The 21,828-nt window shown below is 61.4% G+C and overlaps 1 protein-coding gene across 2 annotated transcripts; it reads left to right on the top strand.

The window, feature by feature from the left end:
• The first annotated feature begins 1,248 nt into the window (after positions 1-1,248).
• Positions 1,249-11,367, top strand: ARHGEF37 (Rho guanine nucleotide exchange factor 37). 2 transcript variants are annotated; one of them, XM_068206196.1, is made up of 13 exons: positions 1,249-1,448; positions 3,586-3,789; positions 4,146-4,269; positions 4,616-4,763; positions 5,490-5,689; positions 6,187-6,317; positions 6,813-6,917; positions 7,552-7,662; positions 8,289-8,618; positions 9,289-9,417; positions 9,790-9,985; positions 10,392-10,564; positions 10,852-11,367. In XM_068206196.1, the coding sequence occupies exons 2-13, from the start codon at positions 3,598-3,600 to the stop codon at positions 11,059-11,061; spliced, it is 2,049 nt and encodes a 682-aa protein (XP_068062297.1). In that variant the 5' UTR covers positions 1,249-1,448; positions 3,586-3,597; the 3' UTR covers positions 11,062-11,367. The 2 variants fall into 2 exon arrangements, with proteins under 2 accessions (XP_068062297.1, XP_068062298.1); XM_068206197.1 differs by lacking the exon at positions 1,249-1,448 and having other exon boundaries at positions 3,515-3,789.
• The last annotated feature ends 10,461 nt before the right edge of the window (positions 11,368-21,828 follow it).

The raw sequence follows: 21,828 nt of genomic DNA on the forward strand, positions 1-21,828 counted from the left end.
GACCTCCTGCTGCTTCAGAAAGCACCTGGGCAAGGACTGAAGTCCTGCAGCCACCTGCAAGGGAGGAAGGACATCTGTGTGCCCAAGGCCACGGCCAGGTAATGCCTTCGCTGCCCAACCGTGTGTGGGTCCCTCCTGTGGCCATGTCACTCCCTAAGTCCATATGGCACAGACCAGCCTGGGAATGACCTTCCTGGCGTGCTTTACCCCAGCCACCCTCCCAGCCAGTTCTATGAGTTTTGTCTCTCCGTGGGCAGGATGGGAAACAGGCAGGACAAGCAGTGGGACAGGATGGCCTTTGTGGCGCCAGCACTGGCTGGGAGCCAGAGGAGCAGGTGCGTGTGGGTCCCTGTGCTGCCCTGTCCAGCCCATATCAGAAAGAGTCTCACAAAGGGACCCAGAGGGAAGGGCTGGAAGTGCCAGAGAGCTTGTCCTGGCCCACGGGGAGTTTTGGATCCGGTCACAGACGCTGCCTTGTCCTGCATGAGTCACTGAAAAACTCAGAGTCCTTTTCACAGCGACACTTTCTGCACACTGTGGGTCAGCCTGGAAAAACCCCGGTGCTGCCATCCCCTCCCTGTGGTCAGGACAAGGGATCAGCCTCTCTCTTCTCAATAGCTTGTTTATAAGGATGCAAACACCTCACCGAGCAAAAAAAACAACTTCATGCCAAGTAGGCACTGGTTCCCCATGCCCTAATCTTGGCAACCGCTTCCTCGGTTATATTTTCATTTCTGTTTTCTCTGCCCCCTCTCCCGAGGCTGAGCAGCTGGTAAGGGACGGCAGAGCAGAGGGGCAGTGCCGAGAACACGCCTGACCTTGGGATAACACTGCGGGAACCCTGTGCGTTTGGGGCGGGCTGTGGGAACAGCAGGGCATCACATCGGAGCCACAGCAATGCCAGGCAGACATGGGGCACCTGTCCCTGTTATCGGTGTCAGGGGCGAGGCGGCGTGTCCCCTGCTCTCCCGGTGTGTCCCCTGCCCTCCACCCGCAGCTGCTGCCGGCACAGCCCACCGGGGCTTGGATGGACGGGGGACACGGGGAGGGCGGCACCGGGGGCCGATACAGACCGGGGGATCGTCTGTTCTCGCGGATGGGAGCCCGTGCCGGGTGCCGGTGCCGGCGGGGGCGGTGCGCTCGGGGCCAGCCGGTGCCAGCCGGGCCGGCCGCCAGCCCCCCCCGCCCGCCGGGCGTGCGCAGGGACCGCCCCGCTCAGCCTGCGACCGACCGGCGGCGGCTGCCGCGGCCGGGACCGGCGGGGCCGGGCCCCCTGGGCGGGATCAGCTCTGCTCGGGGTCATCCCCTGCTCGGGGTCATCCCCTGCTCGGGATCATCCCCTGCTCAGGATCCCCCCGTGCCCGCCCGGTGCGGCTGCGGTGTCACCGCCCGCAGCGGCGGCAGCGCGACCGGGCACGGCGACCTGCGCAACGCCGCCCGCTCCGCAGGTGAGAGCCGGGGCCGGGGGTTTCGGGGGGCAGAGGCGAGGCTGGGCTGGCTGAGGAGCGGGGGTGACGCTCCTGGGGCGCGGTGGGAGCTGCGGGCCCGGAGCTGGCGACCTCTGTGCGCGGGTGTCGGGGAGGGCCGGGCTTGTCTCCGCGTCACGGCCAGGGATGCCCGGAGCCCCTCCGTCACGGCCAGGGATGCCCGGAGCCCCTCCGTCACGGCCAGGGATGCCCGGAGCCCCTCCGTCACGGCCAGGGATGCCTGGAGCCCCTCCGTCATGGACAGGGATGCCCGGAGCCCCTCCGTCATGGACAGGGATGCCCGGAGCCCCCCGCGTGACGAACACGGATGCCCGGAGCCCCCTTAGGCACAGGGATGCTGGCAGTCCCCCTTAGGCACAGGGATGCTGGCAGTCCCTCTTAGGGACAGGGATGCTGGCAGCCGCCGAGGCATCAGTGACAGCTCCAATGCGGGAAGCTGCCCGGGAGGGGGAGGGCTGGGGAAACGAAACCTGCTCCTGCGCTGTCTGCCTGCTCCAACGCTGCCCAGAAATGCTGCGGTTCCGTTTTGCACTGTCCTCTTGTCCTGCTGAGGTGTCAGGCCAGGGGGGTGAGGGGAGACAACGAGGTTTCTGCATCCTGGGGAAGCTCCCCAGAGCAGCTCAGTGCTCTGGAGATGCTGCTGCAGCGACCAGGGACACCCCAATACTGGCATGCCCTGAGCTGCAGGGCACCCCTCCAGGGCTCAGGGGGTGTCTCAGATCGGGCTTTTCCACCTGCCTCCACTGAACTGGGGTTTTGCTGCCACCCCAGGCAGAAGACACTGGTCCTTGATGGGAATCCTACCCCGACACCTTGGAAGCCCCCAGAGGGGTGCAGAAAAGTCTCCTCCTCCCCATGTCCCATTGCAGCCAATGCCATGCCGCAGGCAGGGGAGGCAGCCAAATCCCAGAGGGCAGGGACGACAGCTGGCAGGGTGACGCACCTCTGTCGGGCAAGTGGAAGTCCAATGCCATCTCACTTTGCTTGCTGTGCCAAGCCCAGCAGTGGGTGTGTGCCAGGAGGGGACATTTGCCCTGCCCACGGCTCGGAGCTGCATCAGCCACTTGTTAGCTGGACCCGGTGGGGACAGGGAGAGGGGCTGCAGCCTCCAAGGAGAGCACCTGGCATGGTGCAGTCTGGCTGTGGAGGCTGGCACTGGCTGGACAGGCAGGGCAGAGCAAAGTCTGTGCTGCTGCTTGTGCCATCTGGCTTTTATCTGCCACCTCTGCCTTGCCTTTGCTCCTCTCCTCCTCCGCAGGCAGGCGGGAGCCTGGCCGCATTCCTGCCCGGCCGGGGTCTGGTCACAGCCCAGCTGTGCCTGTGCCACACCTCTCTCTCTCAAGGCCTTCCTGCCAGGAGCCAAGCACTGTTTGTGATGCTCTGGGAGCTGCTCGCCCTCCCTGGTATCAGTTAGAGCAGAGCGTGTTTCCTGAGAAGAAAACATCAGGAATCAGCTCGGATTTTAGAGAGGAGAGGAGAGTGTGCTGTGCCACGCAGGGCCCTGGCATTGCATACCAGGGGCTGCCAGTGCATCTGGCAGAGGCATCAGCAGCTCTTCCCACTTCTCCCCCATCCCAGTGGCTTTTAAAGCAGCTCTTGCTGTCACAGAAACATCTCTTGTTCCAGCACTGCAGAACCACTCTTTGTACTTTGAACAGGACCCTTGAATGCCAGGCAGGGTGCCAGGCGCCGGCAGCCAAGGAGGGAGGGAACAACTGGCCCTGGCAGCAAGGAGCTGGAGCAGAGGTGGCAAACCCTGCCCTGCCCATGGGGAAGGGTCCCTACACAGTCCCAGTGCTGGGTGGCAGCTGCCAGGCCCCTGCTGGCCCCTGGGGCCTCCTTGCCTGCACCCCAGCCCCACACGTGGTCACTGGATTGTGGGCACATGCGTATGGCAAGTCCTTGCCTGCCACACGTGGGTGTCTGCAGCCTGCCTGCTCCTGCCTCGCAGCACTTTATGGTTTTCTGGTTTTGGAGTGTGCAGATGGGTTGAGTGTCCCTGGGGATGTGCTGTGGGGCACAGGGGAGGGAGCACGGGCTCTGAGCGGGGTTGGGCACCACAGCACCAGTCCCAGGGCTGCCTTTGCCACCCCCGCAGTGCCCTGCAGAGATGGCGAGTGCAGAGCCCGGCTCTGAGGATGCAGCTGAGGCTGAAGGGGCCGTCTACGAGGTGATGCCCTGTGACAAGATGGAGCTGAGCCAGCGGCTGGCCGTGGAGGAGCTCATCAGCACCGAGGCCAGCTACGTCCACAACCTGCAGCTGTGCGTGTCCGACATCCGGGCACACCTCCAGGAGAAGCAGGTGACACGGGGCACCCCCCTGCCCAGGGGCTGGGGACTGCAGGGTGAATCTGTCCAGAGCTGTGAGATGCCCAAATCACTGTGGCGCTCCTTCCACCTTCCTGTGCTCCCCCTCACCAGCCAGGCTCTGGGGTAGGATGGACATGGGGTCTGACCCAGTACAGCCACCCAATGACCTTAACCCTGTCCTACCTGGGAGCCCAGACAGGTCTCAGCATTCCCAAAGCCTCCTGAAACACAGCATCACTCACCGGGGTGTCCCATGGGGCAGGTAGAAGGTCACCAGCAGTGCCTCTAAAACACCTGGTCCATCTCTGATATATTTGGCTTAGCCTGGGGCATCTTTGTTCCCTTCAGCTGCCTGAGCTGGACCTGGAAGGACTCTTCTCTAACACCGACGACATCCTCCATGTCTCCAGACGGTTTCTGAAGGGGCTGGAGGCCACGGCTGGCCAGGGGCAGGAGCAGCTGCTCTGCATCAGTAAGTGGTGCAGTGCCAATGGCTGCCCCGTGCCCACCCATGTGGGGGGATGTGCCAGCCCAGCCCCCTGCCCTGACACCTCCTGCTCCTGCCTTGGCTCTGGGAAGCGCTGGTGCCACCACACCATGTCCACCCACGGGGCAAGGCTGACCTGCCCAGCCTGCAGACAGCGATGGGGACAGCACCAGGCCCAGCTTAGCAGGGTGCCCGGGGGGCAGAGCCCTGCCCTGGCACGCTTGGCATTGCTCCACTGGCTTTGTCCTTCCAGCAGGCTGGGGATAAACCCCTGCCTTCTCTGAGCCCATGGGAAAGAACCCTCCTCTCCAGCCCCACTCTTCCTCCCCAGGCACGCTGTTCCAGGAGTTCAAGGAAGAGATGGAGACTGTCTACAAGGTCTACTGTGCCAGCTATGACCATGCCCTGCAGCTGGTGGAGAGCTACCGCCGGGAGCCCCGGCTGCAGGAGGAGATCCTGGACACCCTGAATGCCACCGTGTAGGTCCCTGCTGCTGAGCCACCACCTCCCTGTCCCTGTTTCCCATCCTGGCTTTGCCCTTCTCCTCTCAGGACAAGCTGCCTGCATGGATCTGTGTCACCAGGCTGGGTGTCATATCATGGCCACCACCTCTGTGGCATTTCCTGGTGTAATCCCTGACAGCCTGTCCTGGACCCTTGGTTCAGAATCTTTTATGATGGATCCCAAAAGAAGGGATGGGTGACATGCACAGCTGCTGCCTTCCCCAGGGAGGGCACATCCTCCCCACATTGACCAGAGAGACACAGGCTGGCCCTAGATCACCTGAACTATCAGGGGGGTCACAAACACTGTCAGAGGCAGGAGAAGCGGGAGTGGCAGTGGAGGAGCTCCTGGGATTTGCTGCTTAGGGCACAAGTGATGTGATTCCCAAAAGACAGATGGATGCCTTCCTGTGGGTGGGAAGGGAGACACTGCCAACACCCTCCCTCCCTGCTGCCCACTGATCTGTGTCCAGGGCTGGACAAGCACAGCGCTGCTCAGGGAGGCAGGACACCCACCCAGGGCTGGCACTGCCCTTGGGGCTGGCAGGGACAGTCCCCCTGCAGCTGGAGGGTAGCAGCCAGAAATGCCCCACAGCATCTGGGCTGCTCTCTCCCAAAAACACTCCCAGAGAAGCCGTGGAGAGCAGCAGGGCAGGAAGGCAGCCCCGCACACCAACCCTGAGCAATTCCCCTCTCCATCAGGCCTCACACGGGTGCATCAGACCTCAGCTTCTTCTTGGTGATGCCTGTGCAGAGGGTCACCAAATACCCTCTGCTGCTGGGGAAGATCCTGGAGAACACCCCGAGCAGTGCCAGTGCCCACTCAGCCCTGCAGGCAGCAGCTCGTGCCATGGCCCAGGTCAATGCCAACATCAACGAGTACAAACGGCGCAGGGAAGTGGGTGAGTGACCAGGGCCTTGGTGCAGGAGGGGGGCACAGCACTCAGCCTGACCCCAGTGGTCTCCTGGGCACTAATTCCCACTTAAATCAGTTCAAAGCTCTCCTGCCCTCCACTTAATCCTGCCTGGTGGAGCTGCAGACTCTGTGCAGCAGCTCCTGGAACTGCTCTGGTCCTGTAAATGCCACTCTGGGCAAGACCCAAAGGCTGCAGGAGCAGGGTGGCACGGTGGGGCTGAGGACAAAACCGGTCCGTCCACATTCCTGGGGCTGGGGGACTGGGAATAATAGTCCTGCCCTTGGGATAGGAGAAATCAGGCTCCCCAGAGATGGGAGCTCACCTTTCTTTTTGGTTTTCCTAGTCCTTTCCTTCTTTGATGTGGCTTGTGCTTATCCTGCTGATCAGCCCTTGTGCTGCTCACCTTCCTTGCCCGCTCAGCCATGAAGTCTCCTCTTCTGATCTTTTTTACCCCTTACTTTGTGTCCTCCCACCTGAGGCAGCAACCAAATACAACAAGGCCGAGCACCTGACGCTGCGGGACCGCCTGGCGCGCCTCAACACCCACTCCATCGCCAAGAAAACCACGCGCCTCAGCCGGCTCCTCATGCACGAGGCTGGCATCGTGGCCAAGGTGGGCAGCCCTCACCTGCACCCCGGGCACCTGCTGCCCCTCCTCGGGTCTTTTCTGGGGCATTTTGCTGCTCCTGAAGTGTCTCAATAGCAGAATGGGGAGCACAGGGTCAGCATGGGTGGGGTGCTGGTGCTGCCCCCTGGTCCTCCATCGTGCCAAGGAGCAGTGGGATAGCAGGGATGCAGGGATGCAGGGCCATGCCTCATTCCCCACCCCGAAGCATTGCAGGGCAGCACTTTGGTCCCCCAAGGACCTGCAGGACCCTTGGTCCCCCCAGCAGAAGGAAAGACACCCTAGTGTTCCCCAGCACCACGACCACACCAAGAGCCTTGTTGCTGCCTGCACCAATGTTTTGGCCCTTGCCCAGATTCAGGGAGCCCCTCAGGGTCTGCCCTGCCCTGTGAGCTCCAGGCAGGTGCCTGGCTGATGTTTCAGCCCCCAGTGATGGGTGTCAGCCCTGCCCATGCTGGTGACAAGCTGCCTCTCTCCTTACAGACTGAGGACAAGGAATATGACGACCTGGAAGAGAAGTTCCAGTGTGTGGCGTCCAGTGTGGCCACGCTGAAGGAGAACATGGCATCCTACCTGGGCCACTTCGAGGTAACACCTTGACCACTGGCCAGGGGTTGGCCCCATCCCCTCAGGAGCTGTTCCTTGGGATTGTGGAATACTTTCAAGCCCTGTGGCAAGCTGGAGCTGTTGGGGATGTTTAGGGATTTGCAGCTGAGCTGTTGTGTCAGGGAGTTGCACAACATCCAAGGATTGCTCAGGTCCAGAGGAGTTTAAACCAAAGCTGAGGCTTTGACAACACTGTCTGAGCTGGTGTCATTTGAGAATAATCCACCCTTAAACTTATCATTATTTCAAGGTCTTAAATGATTGAAAAGGCTGGGTGTTGTTCAGCCTGGGAATTCTTGCTTTAATAATGTGTATCAGGCAGAAATATCCCCAGATCAGTCCTGACAACAAATTGCCCTTCTGAAATCACCTGGGTCAGCAGCTGCTATGATTTTCCCATGGAAATCCTGTGGGGCATCTGAGGAAAATGGAAGTCTGAGTGCTGGCGAAACATGCAATCCCCAGACAGAGCGTTACCAGGAAAGCCTCGGGAAGTGGCCAAGGGTTCAGCAGCAATTCCTGGGCTGGAAAGACCTTGCAGAAAAGACTGACAAAGGCTGCCCACACAGGATTGTTGGGAAGGAGGTAAAGGAGTGTGGTGCTGCCTCCCTTGCAGGCGTTCCTGCTGCCCACCCCGCACCAGTGTGACCTGCAGATGGAGCAGGGACCTGCCCAGCAGCATCGCCGCCTCTCCGAGCTCCTCCAGAGCACCGTTTTCCCCGAGTTTGTGAGTGCCCCTGCCCTGCACATCTCCTTCAGCTCTCCCACCTTCTGTCAGGGCACAGTGGGGGCTGGCAGCCAGGAGCTGAGGGCATCCCAGTGTCCTCACAGTCCCCCAGAGCCCAGCTTAGCAGGCAGAGCCAGCAGCAAGACACAGGATCCATCTGCAGTCCCTGGCACATGGAGAGAGGGAGCAGCTCCAGGGAAGAAGGGAGGGCAGGGACAGGGACAGAACAAGAGCACAGCTCCTGGCCCACCCAGGGCTGGGTGTGTGTCTGATGTGCCTCCAGGGAGATGGAGAGGAGACCAGAGCACCCCAAGGCAGGGGCAGAGGGCCCTTAGATGGGCTCTGGGCCGGGGTGTGGAGGAGACTCAGCTGAGGCTGCTCTGGGCCATTCAAGGGTCCTGCCCAGCCGTTTCCGTGGAGCACACGTTTGGAATTGTGTCCGGCTCTCTCCCAAGGGTTTGTGTTGGTTGGCATCCTGTGTGCCCTCAGGGAAAGATGTCCCAGGTGCTCCTCACTCCACACAAGCCCCTCCACAGATCCCCAAGCCTCTTCCCCCCTGCCCCTGTGCTGGCAGCTGCTCCTGCCTGGGGGGCTCACATGGAAATTGGGGTTCTCTCACCTCCCAGAAGCAGCGTGTGGACAGGCTGGTGTGGCAGCCCCTCTGCAGCCTCTCAGACATGCTGGAGGGGCCCCAGCAGCTGGTCAAGAAGCGCCTGGACAAGCTGCTGGACTACGAGGAGATCCAGGAGAGGAAGAGCGAGATGGGCAGCGTGAGCTACGACGAGGAGGCAGCCATGAACACCTACCTGGCCATCAATGACCTGCTGGTGGCCGAGCTCCCCCAGTTCAACCAGGTGGCCGTGCAGCTCCTGGGGCAGATCCTGCGCTCCTTCAGCGCCCTGCAGCTGGACTTGGCTGCCCAGATCCTGCACCACGCAGAAAAGGAGCTGGAGCAGGTGAGTGGGACCCCTCAGGCACATGAGCTGAGCTAGAACTGCCTTCTCCAGGTTTGGGAGATCTCTCAGACATCAGGGCACTGAAGGTTTGCTGTGGCCCACCTGCCCTTGCAGACACACAGCCCCCTCTGGAGCATTTGTAAGGATCTCCCTTCCTTCCTGCCCAGGAAAAGCCAAATTTTCTCTTCTGCACTGTTAGAAACTGTCCTGCTTTCTGTTTGTGGATACTACTGCTAATTTACTGATGTGCTGCCGTCTGAGAGATCAGTGTGAGCTCGGAGCTCCTGAGAGCCCTGTGCCAGGAAGGCAGGGAGGAGAAAGGCAGCTCCTGGGCTAGGGAAAGCCTCCCCCAGCCCCATCCCCCAGGAGATGTCTCCCAGAACTCCTCACTGCTCAGGACTCTGAGCCTGATGTTTGTAAACACGGGGAGCGAGGGCTGCCAGAACCCCTGGGGTGGAGAACAGCCCTGGCCTGAGCCAGGACCAGGAGGAGAACAAGGTGCAGCTCAAAGCCAGAGAGGAGCACCTTTGATGCCCTGTGCAAGGTGAATTTAGTGGTCAGGTCTGCTGTCTTGCTGTCTCAGCCCTTTTCTTCCTCCTGCTTCCCTTCTGCCCCTGTCCAGAGCTCTTCCTCTCTCAGGGCTCTCCCTGATCCCAGTCTGTCTCCACAGCTGCCCCATGGCCACATGCCCCTGCCCAGCTTCTGGAAGGTGGTGGAGGACAGCCTGCAGCAGTCGGGTGCTCAGCTCCATGCTTTCTGCCAGGCCTTTGAGACCGTGACACCCAGCCCTGGCACACAGGTAGGGGCTGGGCAGGGCACGGCTTAGGCCAGCTGGATAAAGAGAGAGAGATTGGACTGTGGCTTCCCAGTGCAGAAGATCCCCTTGGTGGGGAGGTTGGCTCAGAATGGGGCCCAGGGGGTTGCCACAGTATTTCCCCCAAGCCCCTGAGAGCTGGGGATAACCAGGGATGAAACAGCTCAGCTCTACTGGTTCTGGACACTCATCTCCAAACCTGGGGGTGGAGCAGGGAGTGTGAAGGAGTTTCTGCTCTTAACCTCTCCCTGGGATGTGATCCTGCAGGGATCACAGAAAGGCGAGCAGGTGTACCTGGAGGGCCTCAGTACCCTGGGGGTCTCATGGAATGCTCCCGTGTCTCGTGCTCCCCACCAGCCTCTGACCCCTGCTGAGGAGAGGAAGGTCCTTTCCCTTGTGAGCAAGCACGGCCCAGACAAGCTTTACCAAGTGACCAGCAACATCAGCGGCAGCAGAGACTTGGACCTGACCTTGCTGAGGGGACAGATCGTGGCTCTGCTGCAGAGCGCCGACACCAAGGGGAACACGAGCAGGTGGCTGGTGGATGCTGGAGGTACTGTGGGCACTGTGGGCAGCCTCTCCTCTCCTTGGCACCAGGGCCAGATTCACCTGAACCGTTTCCTTATCCTGGATGAAGCAGCAGGCCGTGGTCTCATGGTGCTCCCTTCCAGGCTGTGCTCAGCCCAAGGCCACCTGAGCTTTGCCATCAGCTCTAAGGTTCAGGTGCCCTGACTGATTCCCCAGGGGAAGTGTCATGGCTGGGGAAGGTGAATCCACGCACACATAAACGTATGGAATTCCTTTTTTGGCAGGGATTTCTCCTGGATATCCCCTTGTGATGGACAGGGCTGCTGTGCCATGCCAGGCAACAGCCAAATTGTCATTCCTGTCTCCTCCAGCCAGTCCTGCGTGTGCCAGGCAGCAGGGCCCCATGACCTGTGTGTGTCCGTGTCCTGCAGGTCCCCGAGGGTTTGTTCCTGCTGCAAAACTCCGGCCCTACAGCCCTGTACAAGTGCAGCAGCCTGTGATGCAGCTGCTGGCCCTGGACAGTGGCACAGAGAGGAGGAGACATTCCTATGCATCCCCTGAAGCTCCCAGGCCACAGGTGGCCACATTCACCCCAACATTCCAGGTGAGAGTGGGGGGCATCCCCAAGGCCATTTCTAGCAACCCCACCAGCTCCCTGCTAGCCCTGGTGTGGGTGGGAAGGTGGGCCTGCTTTTCCAGGTGTCCCCCTTGCTGGGATCAGGGTGGACAGGGCAAGAGAACCGTCCTTGGTGGGTGCCCAGTCCCTCCATGCACGGCACTGCTGTGCTGCCCTCTCGGAACTGCCACATCCTTCCCCCCTTGACTCCCAGCTCCAGCAAGGGCTTCCTTCCTCCCTCCCTCCCTCCCTCCTTCCTTCCCTGCCTCCCACAGGTGGTCGCCGGCTTCTCCTTCGCAGCCCGGAGCCCGCAGGAGGTGAGCCTGCAGGCAGGGCAGCCCGTGGTGCTGCTGGAGCCCCACGACAAGAAGGGCAGCACGGAGTGGAGCCTGGTGGAGGTGAACGGCCAGAGGGGCTACGTGCCCTCCAGCTACCTGGTGACCGTCCCCGTGCAGGACCCCGCGGGCTGGAGCTTGCCCATGTGAGCGTGGCCAGCCCCAGCAAGGGCAAGGATGGGAGCAGCCAGCTTGGCACCCGAGGACACCTCACAGGAGAAGCTGGAGGGAGGCAGCCCCCGGCTGGGAAGGTGGTGGGAGGCACCTGGGGGACACGGCCCAGGGATGTGGGCACGAGGATGGCACTTGGGAGGCACCTTTTGATGGGAGGTGTGAGGGTGCCAGGTCCCGTGTGTGCGTTGGCACAAAGCAAAGCAGCACCAGGGAGTGAGGGCAGGTGGCTGCAGTTATCCGGGGATTTGCTGAAATCTCTGCAAGTGACAAATGTGCCCTGGGGTGATGAGGCAGCGTCGTCGTCCCTGGTTAGAGCAGGATTGAGCAGCAAAGGTGCAGCACTGCAGAGGGGTCCTCAGCCAGGCAGGGGGCACTCGGACACCTGGGCACTGGGGCACGTGGGCACCTGAGTACCTGAGCACTTGGGCACTGGGCAGATGGGCACTGGGCACCTGAGTGCATGAGAATTTGGCTACCTGGGCACCCGAGTACCTGAGAAACGGGCACCTGTGCAGCTGAGGATTTGGCCACCAGGGCGCCCGAGTACCTTAGAAACGGGCACCTGGGCAGCTGAGGATTTGGCTACCTGGGCACCCGAGTACCTGAGAAACGGGCACCTGGGCAGCTGAGGATTTGGCCACCGGGGCACCCGAGTACCTGAGAAACGGGCACCTGGGCAGCTGAGGATTTGGCTACCGGGGCGCCCGAGTGCCTGAGAAACGGGCACCTGGGCAGCTGAGGATTTGGCTACCGGGGCACCCGAGTACCTGAGAAACGGGCACCTGGGCAGCTGAGGATTTGGCCACCGGGGCGCCCGAGTACCTGAGAAACGGGCACCTGGGCAGCTGAGGATTTGGCCACCGGGGCGCCCGAGTACCTGAGAAACGGGCACCTGGGCAGCTGAGGATTTGGCCACCGGGGCGCCCGAGTGCCTTGGGCCCTGCGCAGCTGTGGCAGCGCTGGGCCGAGGCCGCCAGAGGGAGCCCCGAGCAGCGCCCGGTGCCCGCTCGGCTCGCCCTGGGGGCGCTGGTGCGGGGCTGCGGCGGCTCCGCCCGGCGGTTCCGCGCCGCGCGGGGGGACCGGGACCGCCTCTCCCGGGACTCCCGAGTGCCCCGTCCCCCTGCGACCCTCGCAGATCCCCGGCGGGGTGACACAGGTCCCATGGAAGTGGTTTTAGGGAGAATCAATCCGTGTTGGTCCTGACCTAAGGCTCCGTTTGAGAACGGAGACAGCCCCCCTCCCACCATTCCCGAGGTATCCATGCCTCAGTTTCCCCGTGGCCGCACTGTTAGGAGATGCTGGTGGGGCTGAGGTGGTCAGCTCTGCCATGGTGCCAGAGGGGACTTCAGGAGCGCCCCGGGACTGGCACCGCACGCTGTCCATCCCTCCCCGAGGCCAGTGGAGCACCCGGCTGGCGTCGCCCCGGCTGCCCTGGGCTCCTGGCGCTGCACGCATCAAAGGTGCCCGCGCCGGCTGGCGAGCGCTGGCACGCCGGGCCCTGCGCCCTGCCCTGCCCTGCCCTGCCCGGGGGCACCAGCACGCCCGGCCACCCACGGGCTCCCCGCGGGCTCCCCAGGGCAGCCGTGACTGCGGGCTGGGCAGCAGGGCAGGGCTGGCACGTCCTCACCCAACCCTGAGCAGGTGCCAGGCGGGTGGGGACAGCCCCAGGCACTGCCCTGTGCGTCCCCCGTGCGGGGCTGGGGCTGGTTTGAGGCAGAGTGGGGCTCACCCTCCTTTTACCTGTACCTGTGGGGTGGCTGGGGGCAGCCACGTCTGCCCAGGTGCCTTCGAAAGGCCCGAGGAAATGCTCACCTACACAAAATCTGGGAGGGGACAGCAGTGCCAGAGCTGGGGACATGTCCTGGGGATGCTCCCAGCCTGGGGAAAGGTTGGTGGGTTCCTCAGCAAGGGAAAATGAGTAGGCTGGGGATGAGGGTCATTGAGCAGGGGCTGTGTGTCTGTGCTTGCCCACCCAGCCCAGGCCCTGCAGCCACAGGGCTCACCCCTCCAGCTCCCTGCAGGTGGCTCCTCTGGATTTTTCCATCCCTGATCAAATCCCATCAGGTCGGGTTTCCCTCCCGAGTCACCTTCCTGCCAGCTCGGTGGGGTGCACCCGCAATCAGCCCTGTGCCAGGCCATGGCACAGGGAGGCCGGGCAGGTCCTGCTCCACAGCCCTCAGGTGCCTGAGACCCCTCAGAGGCTGAAAGGTGACGGTGGCACACGGAGTGCTGAGCCCGCTGCTGCCTGGGCCCCGATCTTCCCATGGAAGGAGGTTTGAGGTGGTCAGGGCTGGGGTGGCCAGGGCTTGGCTTGACATCCAGCAGGAAGAGGGAAATGAGTTCATGTGGCTCCTCCAGCCTGTGGGTGCCGAGGGGTGAGCTGGGCTCTGCTGTTCCCCCAGTCCTGCTGCCAGCCTCGATGGCCAGGGGACCTTACCCAGGGGTCTGTCCCCAGGACAGGGCCTGGTCCTTGGCTGCAGGACGTGGGTGCCTGCATCCCTCCCTTCTCCTGTGAATTCACCCAGCACTGCTGCTGCCCTGAGCCTGGAAGTGCCCTCTTGGAGTCACGGGAGGGCACGGGGCTCTTCCAGCCCAAACACGACGGGGGATAAAGGGCACAAGTGTGCCTTTAAATAGCCTGTCAAGGACAGGCTCTCCCGGGAGGAATGCTCTGGCTGGCCCGGTGGAACATGCCTGTGGCTGGGGGCACGGGGGGACAGCTGGGCAGGGCCAGCTGCTCGCCAGGAGGCCAGGTCAAGGTTAGGCACGGCCCTGGCCCGGTGCCACCGTGCCATGGCTCGGCACCGGGAAAACAGAGCCGTGCAAACAGGGAAATGAATGCCAGGCCAGGGGCTGGCCGTGCCCGGGGCTGATCTGGAGGTGGCAGCGGAGCCAGGCAGCCGCTGCTGCCCGCGACCTGCCCGCCAACCCGCATGGAATTTGGCAGCGGCGCTGCCCGGCTGCTGGAGCAGCCTCCGGGGCAGCTCCGGTTGTCCTGAGCGGCTGCTTCACTCCTGTCCGGGCTGATTCATATCCTGGACGTGCAGGCATTTGGATATTGTCCACCCGCGGGGTGTGACAGCGCACGGCTGTGTCCCCAGGGCGTGGGTGCCAGCCCGGCCACGTGCCGGGAGCAGGACGGGGCAGCTCCGGCTCTGCTCTGTGTGCCTGCTGCTCCCTGGGGACTCGGCGGGGCCACGAAACACATCCCAGGTGAGATCCCGGGATGCCAGGAGGATGGCTGAGTGCCCAGGTGGCCATGTGCCCATCGGCTCTGCTGGGGCACCCCGGGGGCAGGGAGATGTGAGAAAAAGCAGCCGCCACAAGCCCCAAGCCCAGGCTCCCAATCCCAGAGCCATCCCCTCACCACGGGGTGCAGAATAGGAGAGGGCAAAAATGCTCAGAGTGGGGAGCCAGGAGGAGCAGGGTGGCCACCTGGGCTGAAGGGCACAGCCAGCCCGAGTGGCTTTAGGCACGGAGCTCGAGTTGCCCACGCTGCCAGGCTGAGCTGGCTCCCAGCAGAGCCAGCCTGTGCTGCAATGATCCCTGCCACCTGCCCATGGTGGCCCACGAGGAGCAGCCCGAGCCCCCGGCCACCCTGGCTGGCCCCTCTCATGCCTTCTGGGACCAGCGTGGCCCGAGGAAGGGCTGAGCCCCACGGAGAGCGAGCCCGGGGCTGCGGAGCAGGAGGGGAGCTGTGAACAGCAGCGCTCACTCCAGGCTGGTGCAGCTGGCACCTGAATTGTCTAATAAAGTGTGAAATTGCTTTCATGCTCTGCTACCTTTGCTGAGCTGGACCGTCATTACAGCCCCCCCTCGCCGCCCGCACCGGCTGCGCCGTGTCCTGCTGTGGCGGCGCTGCCAGCTGAGCCCCGGGCTGGGCTGGCACAGCCGTGCCTGGCACTGCCCCCAGCTCCCCTGTGCCGGGGGCTGCGGGTGCTCCCGGCGTCCCCTCCCTGCCCCTCCGCTGGGTGGGGGCACCACCGCCATGGGGGCAGGGGATGGGGGCACCAGGATGGGGATCACCCCTGCCGTGGGGCTGGATCCCTGCCGTAGGGCTGGGGTGGATCCCTGCCATGGGGATGGGATGGATCCCTGCCGTGGGACTGGAACTCTGGCATGGGGATGGATCCCTGCCGTGGGGCTGGGGTGGATCCCTGCCATGGGGCTGGGGATGGATCCCTGCCATGGGGATTTGGTGGATCCCTGCCATGGGGATGGATCCCTGCCGTGGGGCTGGGATGGATCCCTGCCATGGGGCTGCATTCCTGCCATGGGGATGTGGTGGATCCCTGCCATGGGGATGTGGTGGATCCCTGCCATGGGGATGGATCTCTGCCATGGGACTGGATCCCTGCCGTGGGGCTGGGATGGATCCCTGCCGTGGGGATGGATCCCTGCCGTGGGGCTGGGATGGATCTCTGCTGTGGGGCTTGGCTGGATCCCTGCCGTGGGGCTGGGATGGATCTCTGCCGTGGGGCTTGGCTGGATCCCTGCCGTGGGGCTGGGGGCTGCGGTCCCACCTCCTTATCCCGCTGGATGCCCCGAAGTGCAGGGATCAGCTCAGGTGGGAGCCCTGCCCTGCAGCCCGTGCCCATCAGACTGGGCTCCATCTGGCCGTGCCCGGAGCCACCTCGGACCCTGCTGAGGCTGCAGAGAGCTCCCACCTTGGCAGGGACAGAGGGACAGCCCGGCCCCCCTCGCCGGTGGGTGACGAATTGCTCCTGAACCACCTGGCTGTGCACAGAAACTGTTCTCCACCTCTAATAACAATAATCAATCATCCTGCTCTGGGCAGGGGATGTGCAAGGTTTGCCAGGGCTGGGGAGCTGGTGGGGCTGGCAGGGGGATTTTGGGGGGCTCCCCTGAGGGGACACAGAAGCCTCTGCTCTGGAGGTGGCTTCTCTCCTGCACTGCCCACCAGGAGGGCAATCCATGACCGGGTACACGCCCTGCCAGGGGAAGTGCCAGCTCCTCAGGGCTGTGAAAATCGTGATTTTGAAGGGAAAAGCAGCTGGGAGCTCAGGTCTGGCATGGGGCACTGGGTGCTCCCTGCTCCAGAGGGTTCCACGGGTCCCCATGGCGAAGGAGCTGCTGAGTGAGGCCCAGGGAAAGGGATTTCTGCAGGGCTCAAGATACTTTGCCCCGGGGAAGTGGTGCCACGTTTTTCCAGCTACTGATAAAGTTAAACCCTTGATCTGGTTAAAGATTTAGCCCATAAGGCAAGCCAGGGTAGGACAGTAATGCTGTTAGTGCCACTGGCTTGGGGACACTTCCATTTTTTCCTAACATCTAACCCAACCCTACTCTCTGTCAGTTGGAAACCATTCCCCTTGTCCTGCCACTGCTGGAGTAAACCAGTCCCTGGGAGTGCACCCTAACCCAGCAGCATTCCCGAGCCCTCCTTCACTGGCATTCCTCCTCTCCCAGCCTGCACAGCCTGTTCCCAACGCCCCGAGTGTTAATTGAATTGCTTCCCCCAGAACTGCCAATGTTTTAGGGACTGGAGCATCTGCACACACCACGGGCAGCCTGCTCCGAGCCTGCTCCGTGTCTACTCTGTGCCTACTCTATGCCTGCTCTGAGCCTGCTCAGCCCTTCCCGTGGGATGCTCCAGCTGCAGGGAAGGAAAAGGGAGCGAGCAACGACAAGGGCAGGTTGGTGTGCAGGTACAAATGGCCCCATTGCAAAGACTCACGGAACGGAGGGGATGGAGTCCAGGCAGGAGCCCCAGGAGCTGTGGGAACCCCTTGGGAAGGTCTACAAGCATCCAGAGGGGCTGGGAAGCATCCAGAGGGGCTGGGAAGCATCCTGCTCCCCTCCCCGCTGTGCCGGGCACTCCGTGCAGCCCATGGAGCCATCGGGGCTGTTCCTTCATCTCTGCCCAAAGGAGGAGATTTGTGGGTCTAAAATCTGCCTCTTTCAGGCTGCTCCCGACAGGAGCTACAGGCTGCAGACACGAACTCTTTTGTGAGCCCGACCTCATCCCGGCTGGGATTTACCTAAAACAGCCCCAGGGAGGAACGGCTGGGCGGGGATGTGGGGGGAGAGCGAGGGAGGCTGCCTGGTGTTTGTTTTTACTAATGAAGCCCCATAATCAAATCATTTCAATTTTAATTGTGAAGCCAGCAGGCGGATTTCTGTCTCCAGATGGGACGTGATAGGAATAGTTGAAGGCTGGGCACGTTCTGCCACTCACCTTAATGCTTGGAACAAGGCAGATGGAAGCAGCACTGGGGAGAGCTCGGGAAGAGCCTGGTCCCCCAGGGATGAGGATTTGAGCTGGGATCAGACCCCAAACCTCTCCTGCTTTGTTGATCCAGGGAAACTAACCCCTGGCAAGATGTGCTGCACCGTTCCCAGGTCTGAGCAGGGGAGGCAGGAGCTGTTTTCCCTGCTTTCATCTCCCAGCTCTGCCAGGATACATGAAATCTATTTGTGGCTTCCACTTACCATCTCATTTTTTTGGGTGTTTGGACTTTGGGAAAAAGAGGAAAATAAAGAAACTGGGTCATTTTCTGTTTATTTGGAATAGTTGAGATGTTAACCCTCCAGCTGCACAGAGCTCTGCTCGTGTCTCTGTGGGACTGGCAAACTTGGAACAAGTGGTGGGGGAGAGGAGAAACCTCCTCCTCAGCAAAGAAAATGTGTTTTTTGCGCAGCTTCTTGTTCAGGCTGGGGGGAACTGGGTGCAGTGGGGCTGGGATTGCCCTCCCAGTCTAAAGCAGTTACCTCAGGCAAAACACATCAGCTTGTTTCTTGTGATGGAGAAATGAAGCTGGGTTGCTCTGGGAGTGATTGAATCCTCCAAGGAGGGGCATTCCTGCTGCCTGCCAGGCCTCAGCAGTCACCCCGGGGCATGGGGTGGGCATAGAGGGGTGTCAGGCAAGGGGGATATCTCCTCTCCTCCCCACCAGAAAGCTTTGCTCCTCCCAGAGAGGATGAGGCCAGAGGTACAGCCTGACCCGGGCAGGTCACACCAAGTATGGAATACCTTGTGCTCCTCTTGGTGCCTTCCCCACAGCCATAACGGGGCAGAGCACAGCTCTTATCAGGGCTGGCTGCTGCTGCTTTCACCTCCTCGAGCTGCTGCCCTCCCCATGCCCACAGTCCATCTCCCAGAGCTGACAGCATCTCTGGAATCTCCTGGAAGGGATCCAGGTGGGGAATGCCAGGCACAGAGCAGCCACCAGCATCCCTCTGGCCAGACCTCTTCACTCTTATCAGCTCTCCCTTTTGTGCCTCAGTCATCGGGGACAAGAGCATCAAATCAGCAATAAAGTCATTACCTTGCTAAGCAAATACAGATGAAAACCTCACTTTATTTTTTGAAATCGGATCCCTGGCTCCTGAGGGCTTGAAGTGGCACCTTCCCTCTGCCAGCCTTCCTTTGTCTGGGCGTGCTCCAGCCCCAGGGACACCCTGGGTGAGGAGAGGCGGGGGAGAGGGGCACTCTCCTGGCAGCCCGTGGATTTCCTGGGATGGGGGAGCTCCGTGCTTGGTGCATCCCCACTCTGGTGGCTCCAGCTACAGGAACTGGGCACATCCAGAGGGGGATGACATCCCCTCTGCTGTCCCTCACCCCTGGCACCTCGTGCCTCCCACATGTGTGCAGCTCACCATCCCATCCCATCCCAGCGCCGATCCGGGATCCTGCTCTCCTTCTCCGTCCTTTTATATCTTTTCCCCACCGTGTCCAAATGGGAATTAAATTGAGGCCATTAAACCCATTTGTGCTCGCAGCCGTGCTGGGGCTGCAGGCGGCGTTTCAGCCCCAGCTCCCCGAGCGAGCGGGCGGCTGCCAGGCTCCAGTGGGCACCGCAGTGAGCTGGCTGCTGCTGCCGTGCCCGGCGTGCCCCTGCCTGCCCCAGGGCCAGGCAGGGCTGGGGTTAAACCCAACCAGACCGAAACATGTGCCCGAGCAATTTCTTCCTCACCGGGGCGGCGCTCAGCTCCAGCTCGGGCTGCTGTGGCTGTGCCTGGCCCCCGCCGCCCCATCCCTGAGGGCTCTCCCGGTGTCCCGGGGGTTCTCCCGCTGCAGCCCTGCGGGGAACTGCTGGAGACAGGCTGGGCAGCCGCCCCCACAGCCTGGCTCGGCCTCAGCGGCTCAGGCAGCACCACGAGGAAATGGGGCTGAGCTGGAGCCAGGGCTGTGGGACCCGCGGGGCAGGGGCTGGGGGTGCCCTGACCGAGGGGTGCCCTGCCAGGGAGCAGCACCCAGCTGGCCCTGGATGACCCACGGAACCAGGCAGTGCCACCCCGCCAGGGCTTGTTTTTATCAGGCAGGAGCAGGAGGAGGAGGGATGCTGGTCATGGGTGAGCTGGTTCCTCTGCAACCCAGGAAAATGTCCCTGGAAGTGCCTGAGGACAGCAAAGGAGGGCAGACCTGAGTGTGCTGGGAGGGAACAGCTGCTGGGAATTTCAATGACCGCCCGTGAATGCTGGTTTTGTTTTGTCCCAGCCACGGCTGTGCTCTGCCTCGGCCAGACAGCATTCAAACCCCGCTGCTCACGGCGCCCTGCGCATGGAGCTCCTCGGGAAGAGCCAGGGAGAAACCTGAGCTTGAGGAGCAGCCCTGGAGCAGCTCCCTGACCCTGCTCTGCAGAGAAACCTGCGAGGCTGGCCAGAGCAGGCAGAGCCTCAGCAGCAGGGATGTGCAGGAGCTGGGGTGGGCTCTTCCCAGGGCCTCCAGTCAAGCTTTGTTCCCGTCTGCCAGAAGGAAAAGTGATGGAAAGAGATGGTCAGGAAGTGAGTGAGGTGTGCTTCCTGCATCCTTCCGGCACAATTCCTGCTCAATTCCTGCACAATTCCTGCACAATTCCTGATAAATTCCAGCACAATTCCTGATAAATTCCTGATAAATTCCGGCACAATTCCAGCACAATTCCTGCTCAATTCCTGATCAATTCCGGCACAATTCCGGCACAATTCCTGCACAATTCCTGCACAATTCCTGCACAATTCCTGCTCAATTCCTGCACAATTCCGGCACAATTCCTGCTCAATTCCTGCACAATTCCTGCACAATTCCAGCACAATTCCTGCACAATTCCTGCTCAATTCCTGCTCAATTCCTGCACAATTCCTGCTCAATTCCTGCACAATTCCTGCACAATTCCGGCACAATTCCTGCACAATTCCTGCACAATTCCTGCTCAATTCCTGCACAATTCCTGCACAATTTCTGCTCAATTCCTGCACGCTTGCCTCTCCCCTGCCTGATGCACAGTGCCTTGGGGCTGGGCAGTGCAGGCAGACTTTTCCAGGCACATCCTCGGGATGAAGCTCTCAGCTCATCCTGGAGCCTGGGACACGGAATGCTGCCCCGTGACTCTCCAGGGCTCCCTGAGGAAATGGAGATGCTGCCAGGCACTGTGGTTTACAGCCTCAGCCCTGGTGCACGCTGCCAGATCCATGCCCTGAAAATCTAGTTTCCTAGGGATAAACAGGATTTCTTATTCCTGTTGCTAATGTGATATCAGCACATTGCAACACAGATGTTTTAATAACACATAGTTCTTTTAATGAAAGGCCTTAAGCTAATTTACTTCCCAGCATTTGTATATGTCCTATTTGCTCATTTATTCATGCAGTAAATGAAATTAAAGTTGCTAAACATTTAGAAAATTACAAATACACTGGAGAAGTGCACCTGTGTATTAAAATAAGGAGCAGGAGCTGCTTTCCTGGCACAGAGGCTGCCCAAGGCACGTGCTGCTGGCCGCTCCCTCCCTTCCTGTGCAGCCACTCCGGCTGGAGGGGAAGGCAGCCGGGCATTGCCAGACCCCATTCCCAGGGATGCTGACAGTTGTGACAACCACTGCATTTTTATTTTTATCATCCCGCCAACGCCGCTCTTCAGATCAGCTTTTATTAAAAATAAATAATGCTTTTAATGCCGGTGCTGGGGCACCAAACTGTGACAAAGGCCAGGGAGGCGGTGCTGAGGATGATTAATGTGGTTTTTCCAGTGAAATACTGTAGCAGTTCTCCCGTACTGAGGGCTCTGCTGATGGCTGTGGGAAGGACAATGGTGCCGGGTGCCGTTCTCAGCCTGGCACCTGGAGCAGGGGCTCAGGTCTGGCTGTGGCCTCACCCCCTCCTAGGCCAGGCTTTGGAGGGCACAGGTCAGGCAAAGGCCAAAGGGATGTTGAGGCACAGAGCCCTGCCAGCCCCTTGGATGTATCCATCCCTTCTCCTTCCATTATCCCCCACACCTGCCCCCAGGAGGCCCAGCCACCCGAGCCCAGCTGGGGGGTGAACACAGCTCACACTCAGGGCAGGGAAAATGGACTTACAATGTTCCCTGCCACACAGCCTGCACCCTGGGGCTCCAGGGATGTCACACATCCATGGTGTCACCACCCTGGGCAGACCCACGCCGGGCACATCTGCATCACATGAGAAGGCTCCTCCCATATCACACCCTCCAGGGGAAGGTGAGCAAACCTCCAGCACCCCGGGAAAACCCCCAAAGGCTGTGCAAGGCTGGGCTTGCTCCCCCTGGGCAGACTCATCCCACCCAGGCTTCCCAGGAAGGGACACCAGTCCTTCCCAGTCCAAGCACTGGTGTGATGGCACAGCTGCCTCTGCTCATGGCCACGGGGACAGGGCTGCAGCTCCTGCCCTGCTGGGACAGCCCCAGCTGTAAAACCCCTGCCACGATCGAGGCTTGTGCCTGGAGGGCTCCATCCTTGTCCAAGACACCTGAGGCTTTCCCCAGTTCCAGCTCACAACAACCAG

Source organism: Anomalospiza imberbis, chromosome 15, assembly GCF_031753505.1.
Source record: "Anomalospiza imberbis isolate Cuckoo-Finch-1a 21T00152 chromosome 15, ASM3175350v1, whole genome shotgun sequence".
Classification (NCBI taxonomy): domain Eukaryota; kingdom Metazoa; phylum Chordata; class Aves; order Passeriformes; family Viduidae; genus Anomalospiza; species Anomalospiza imberbis.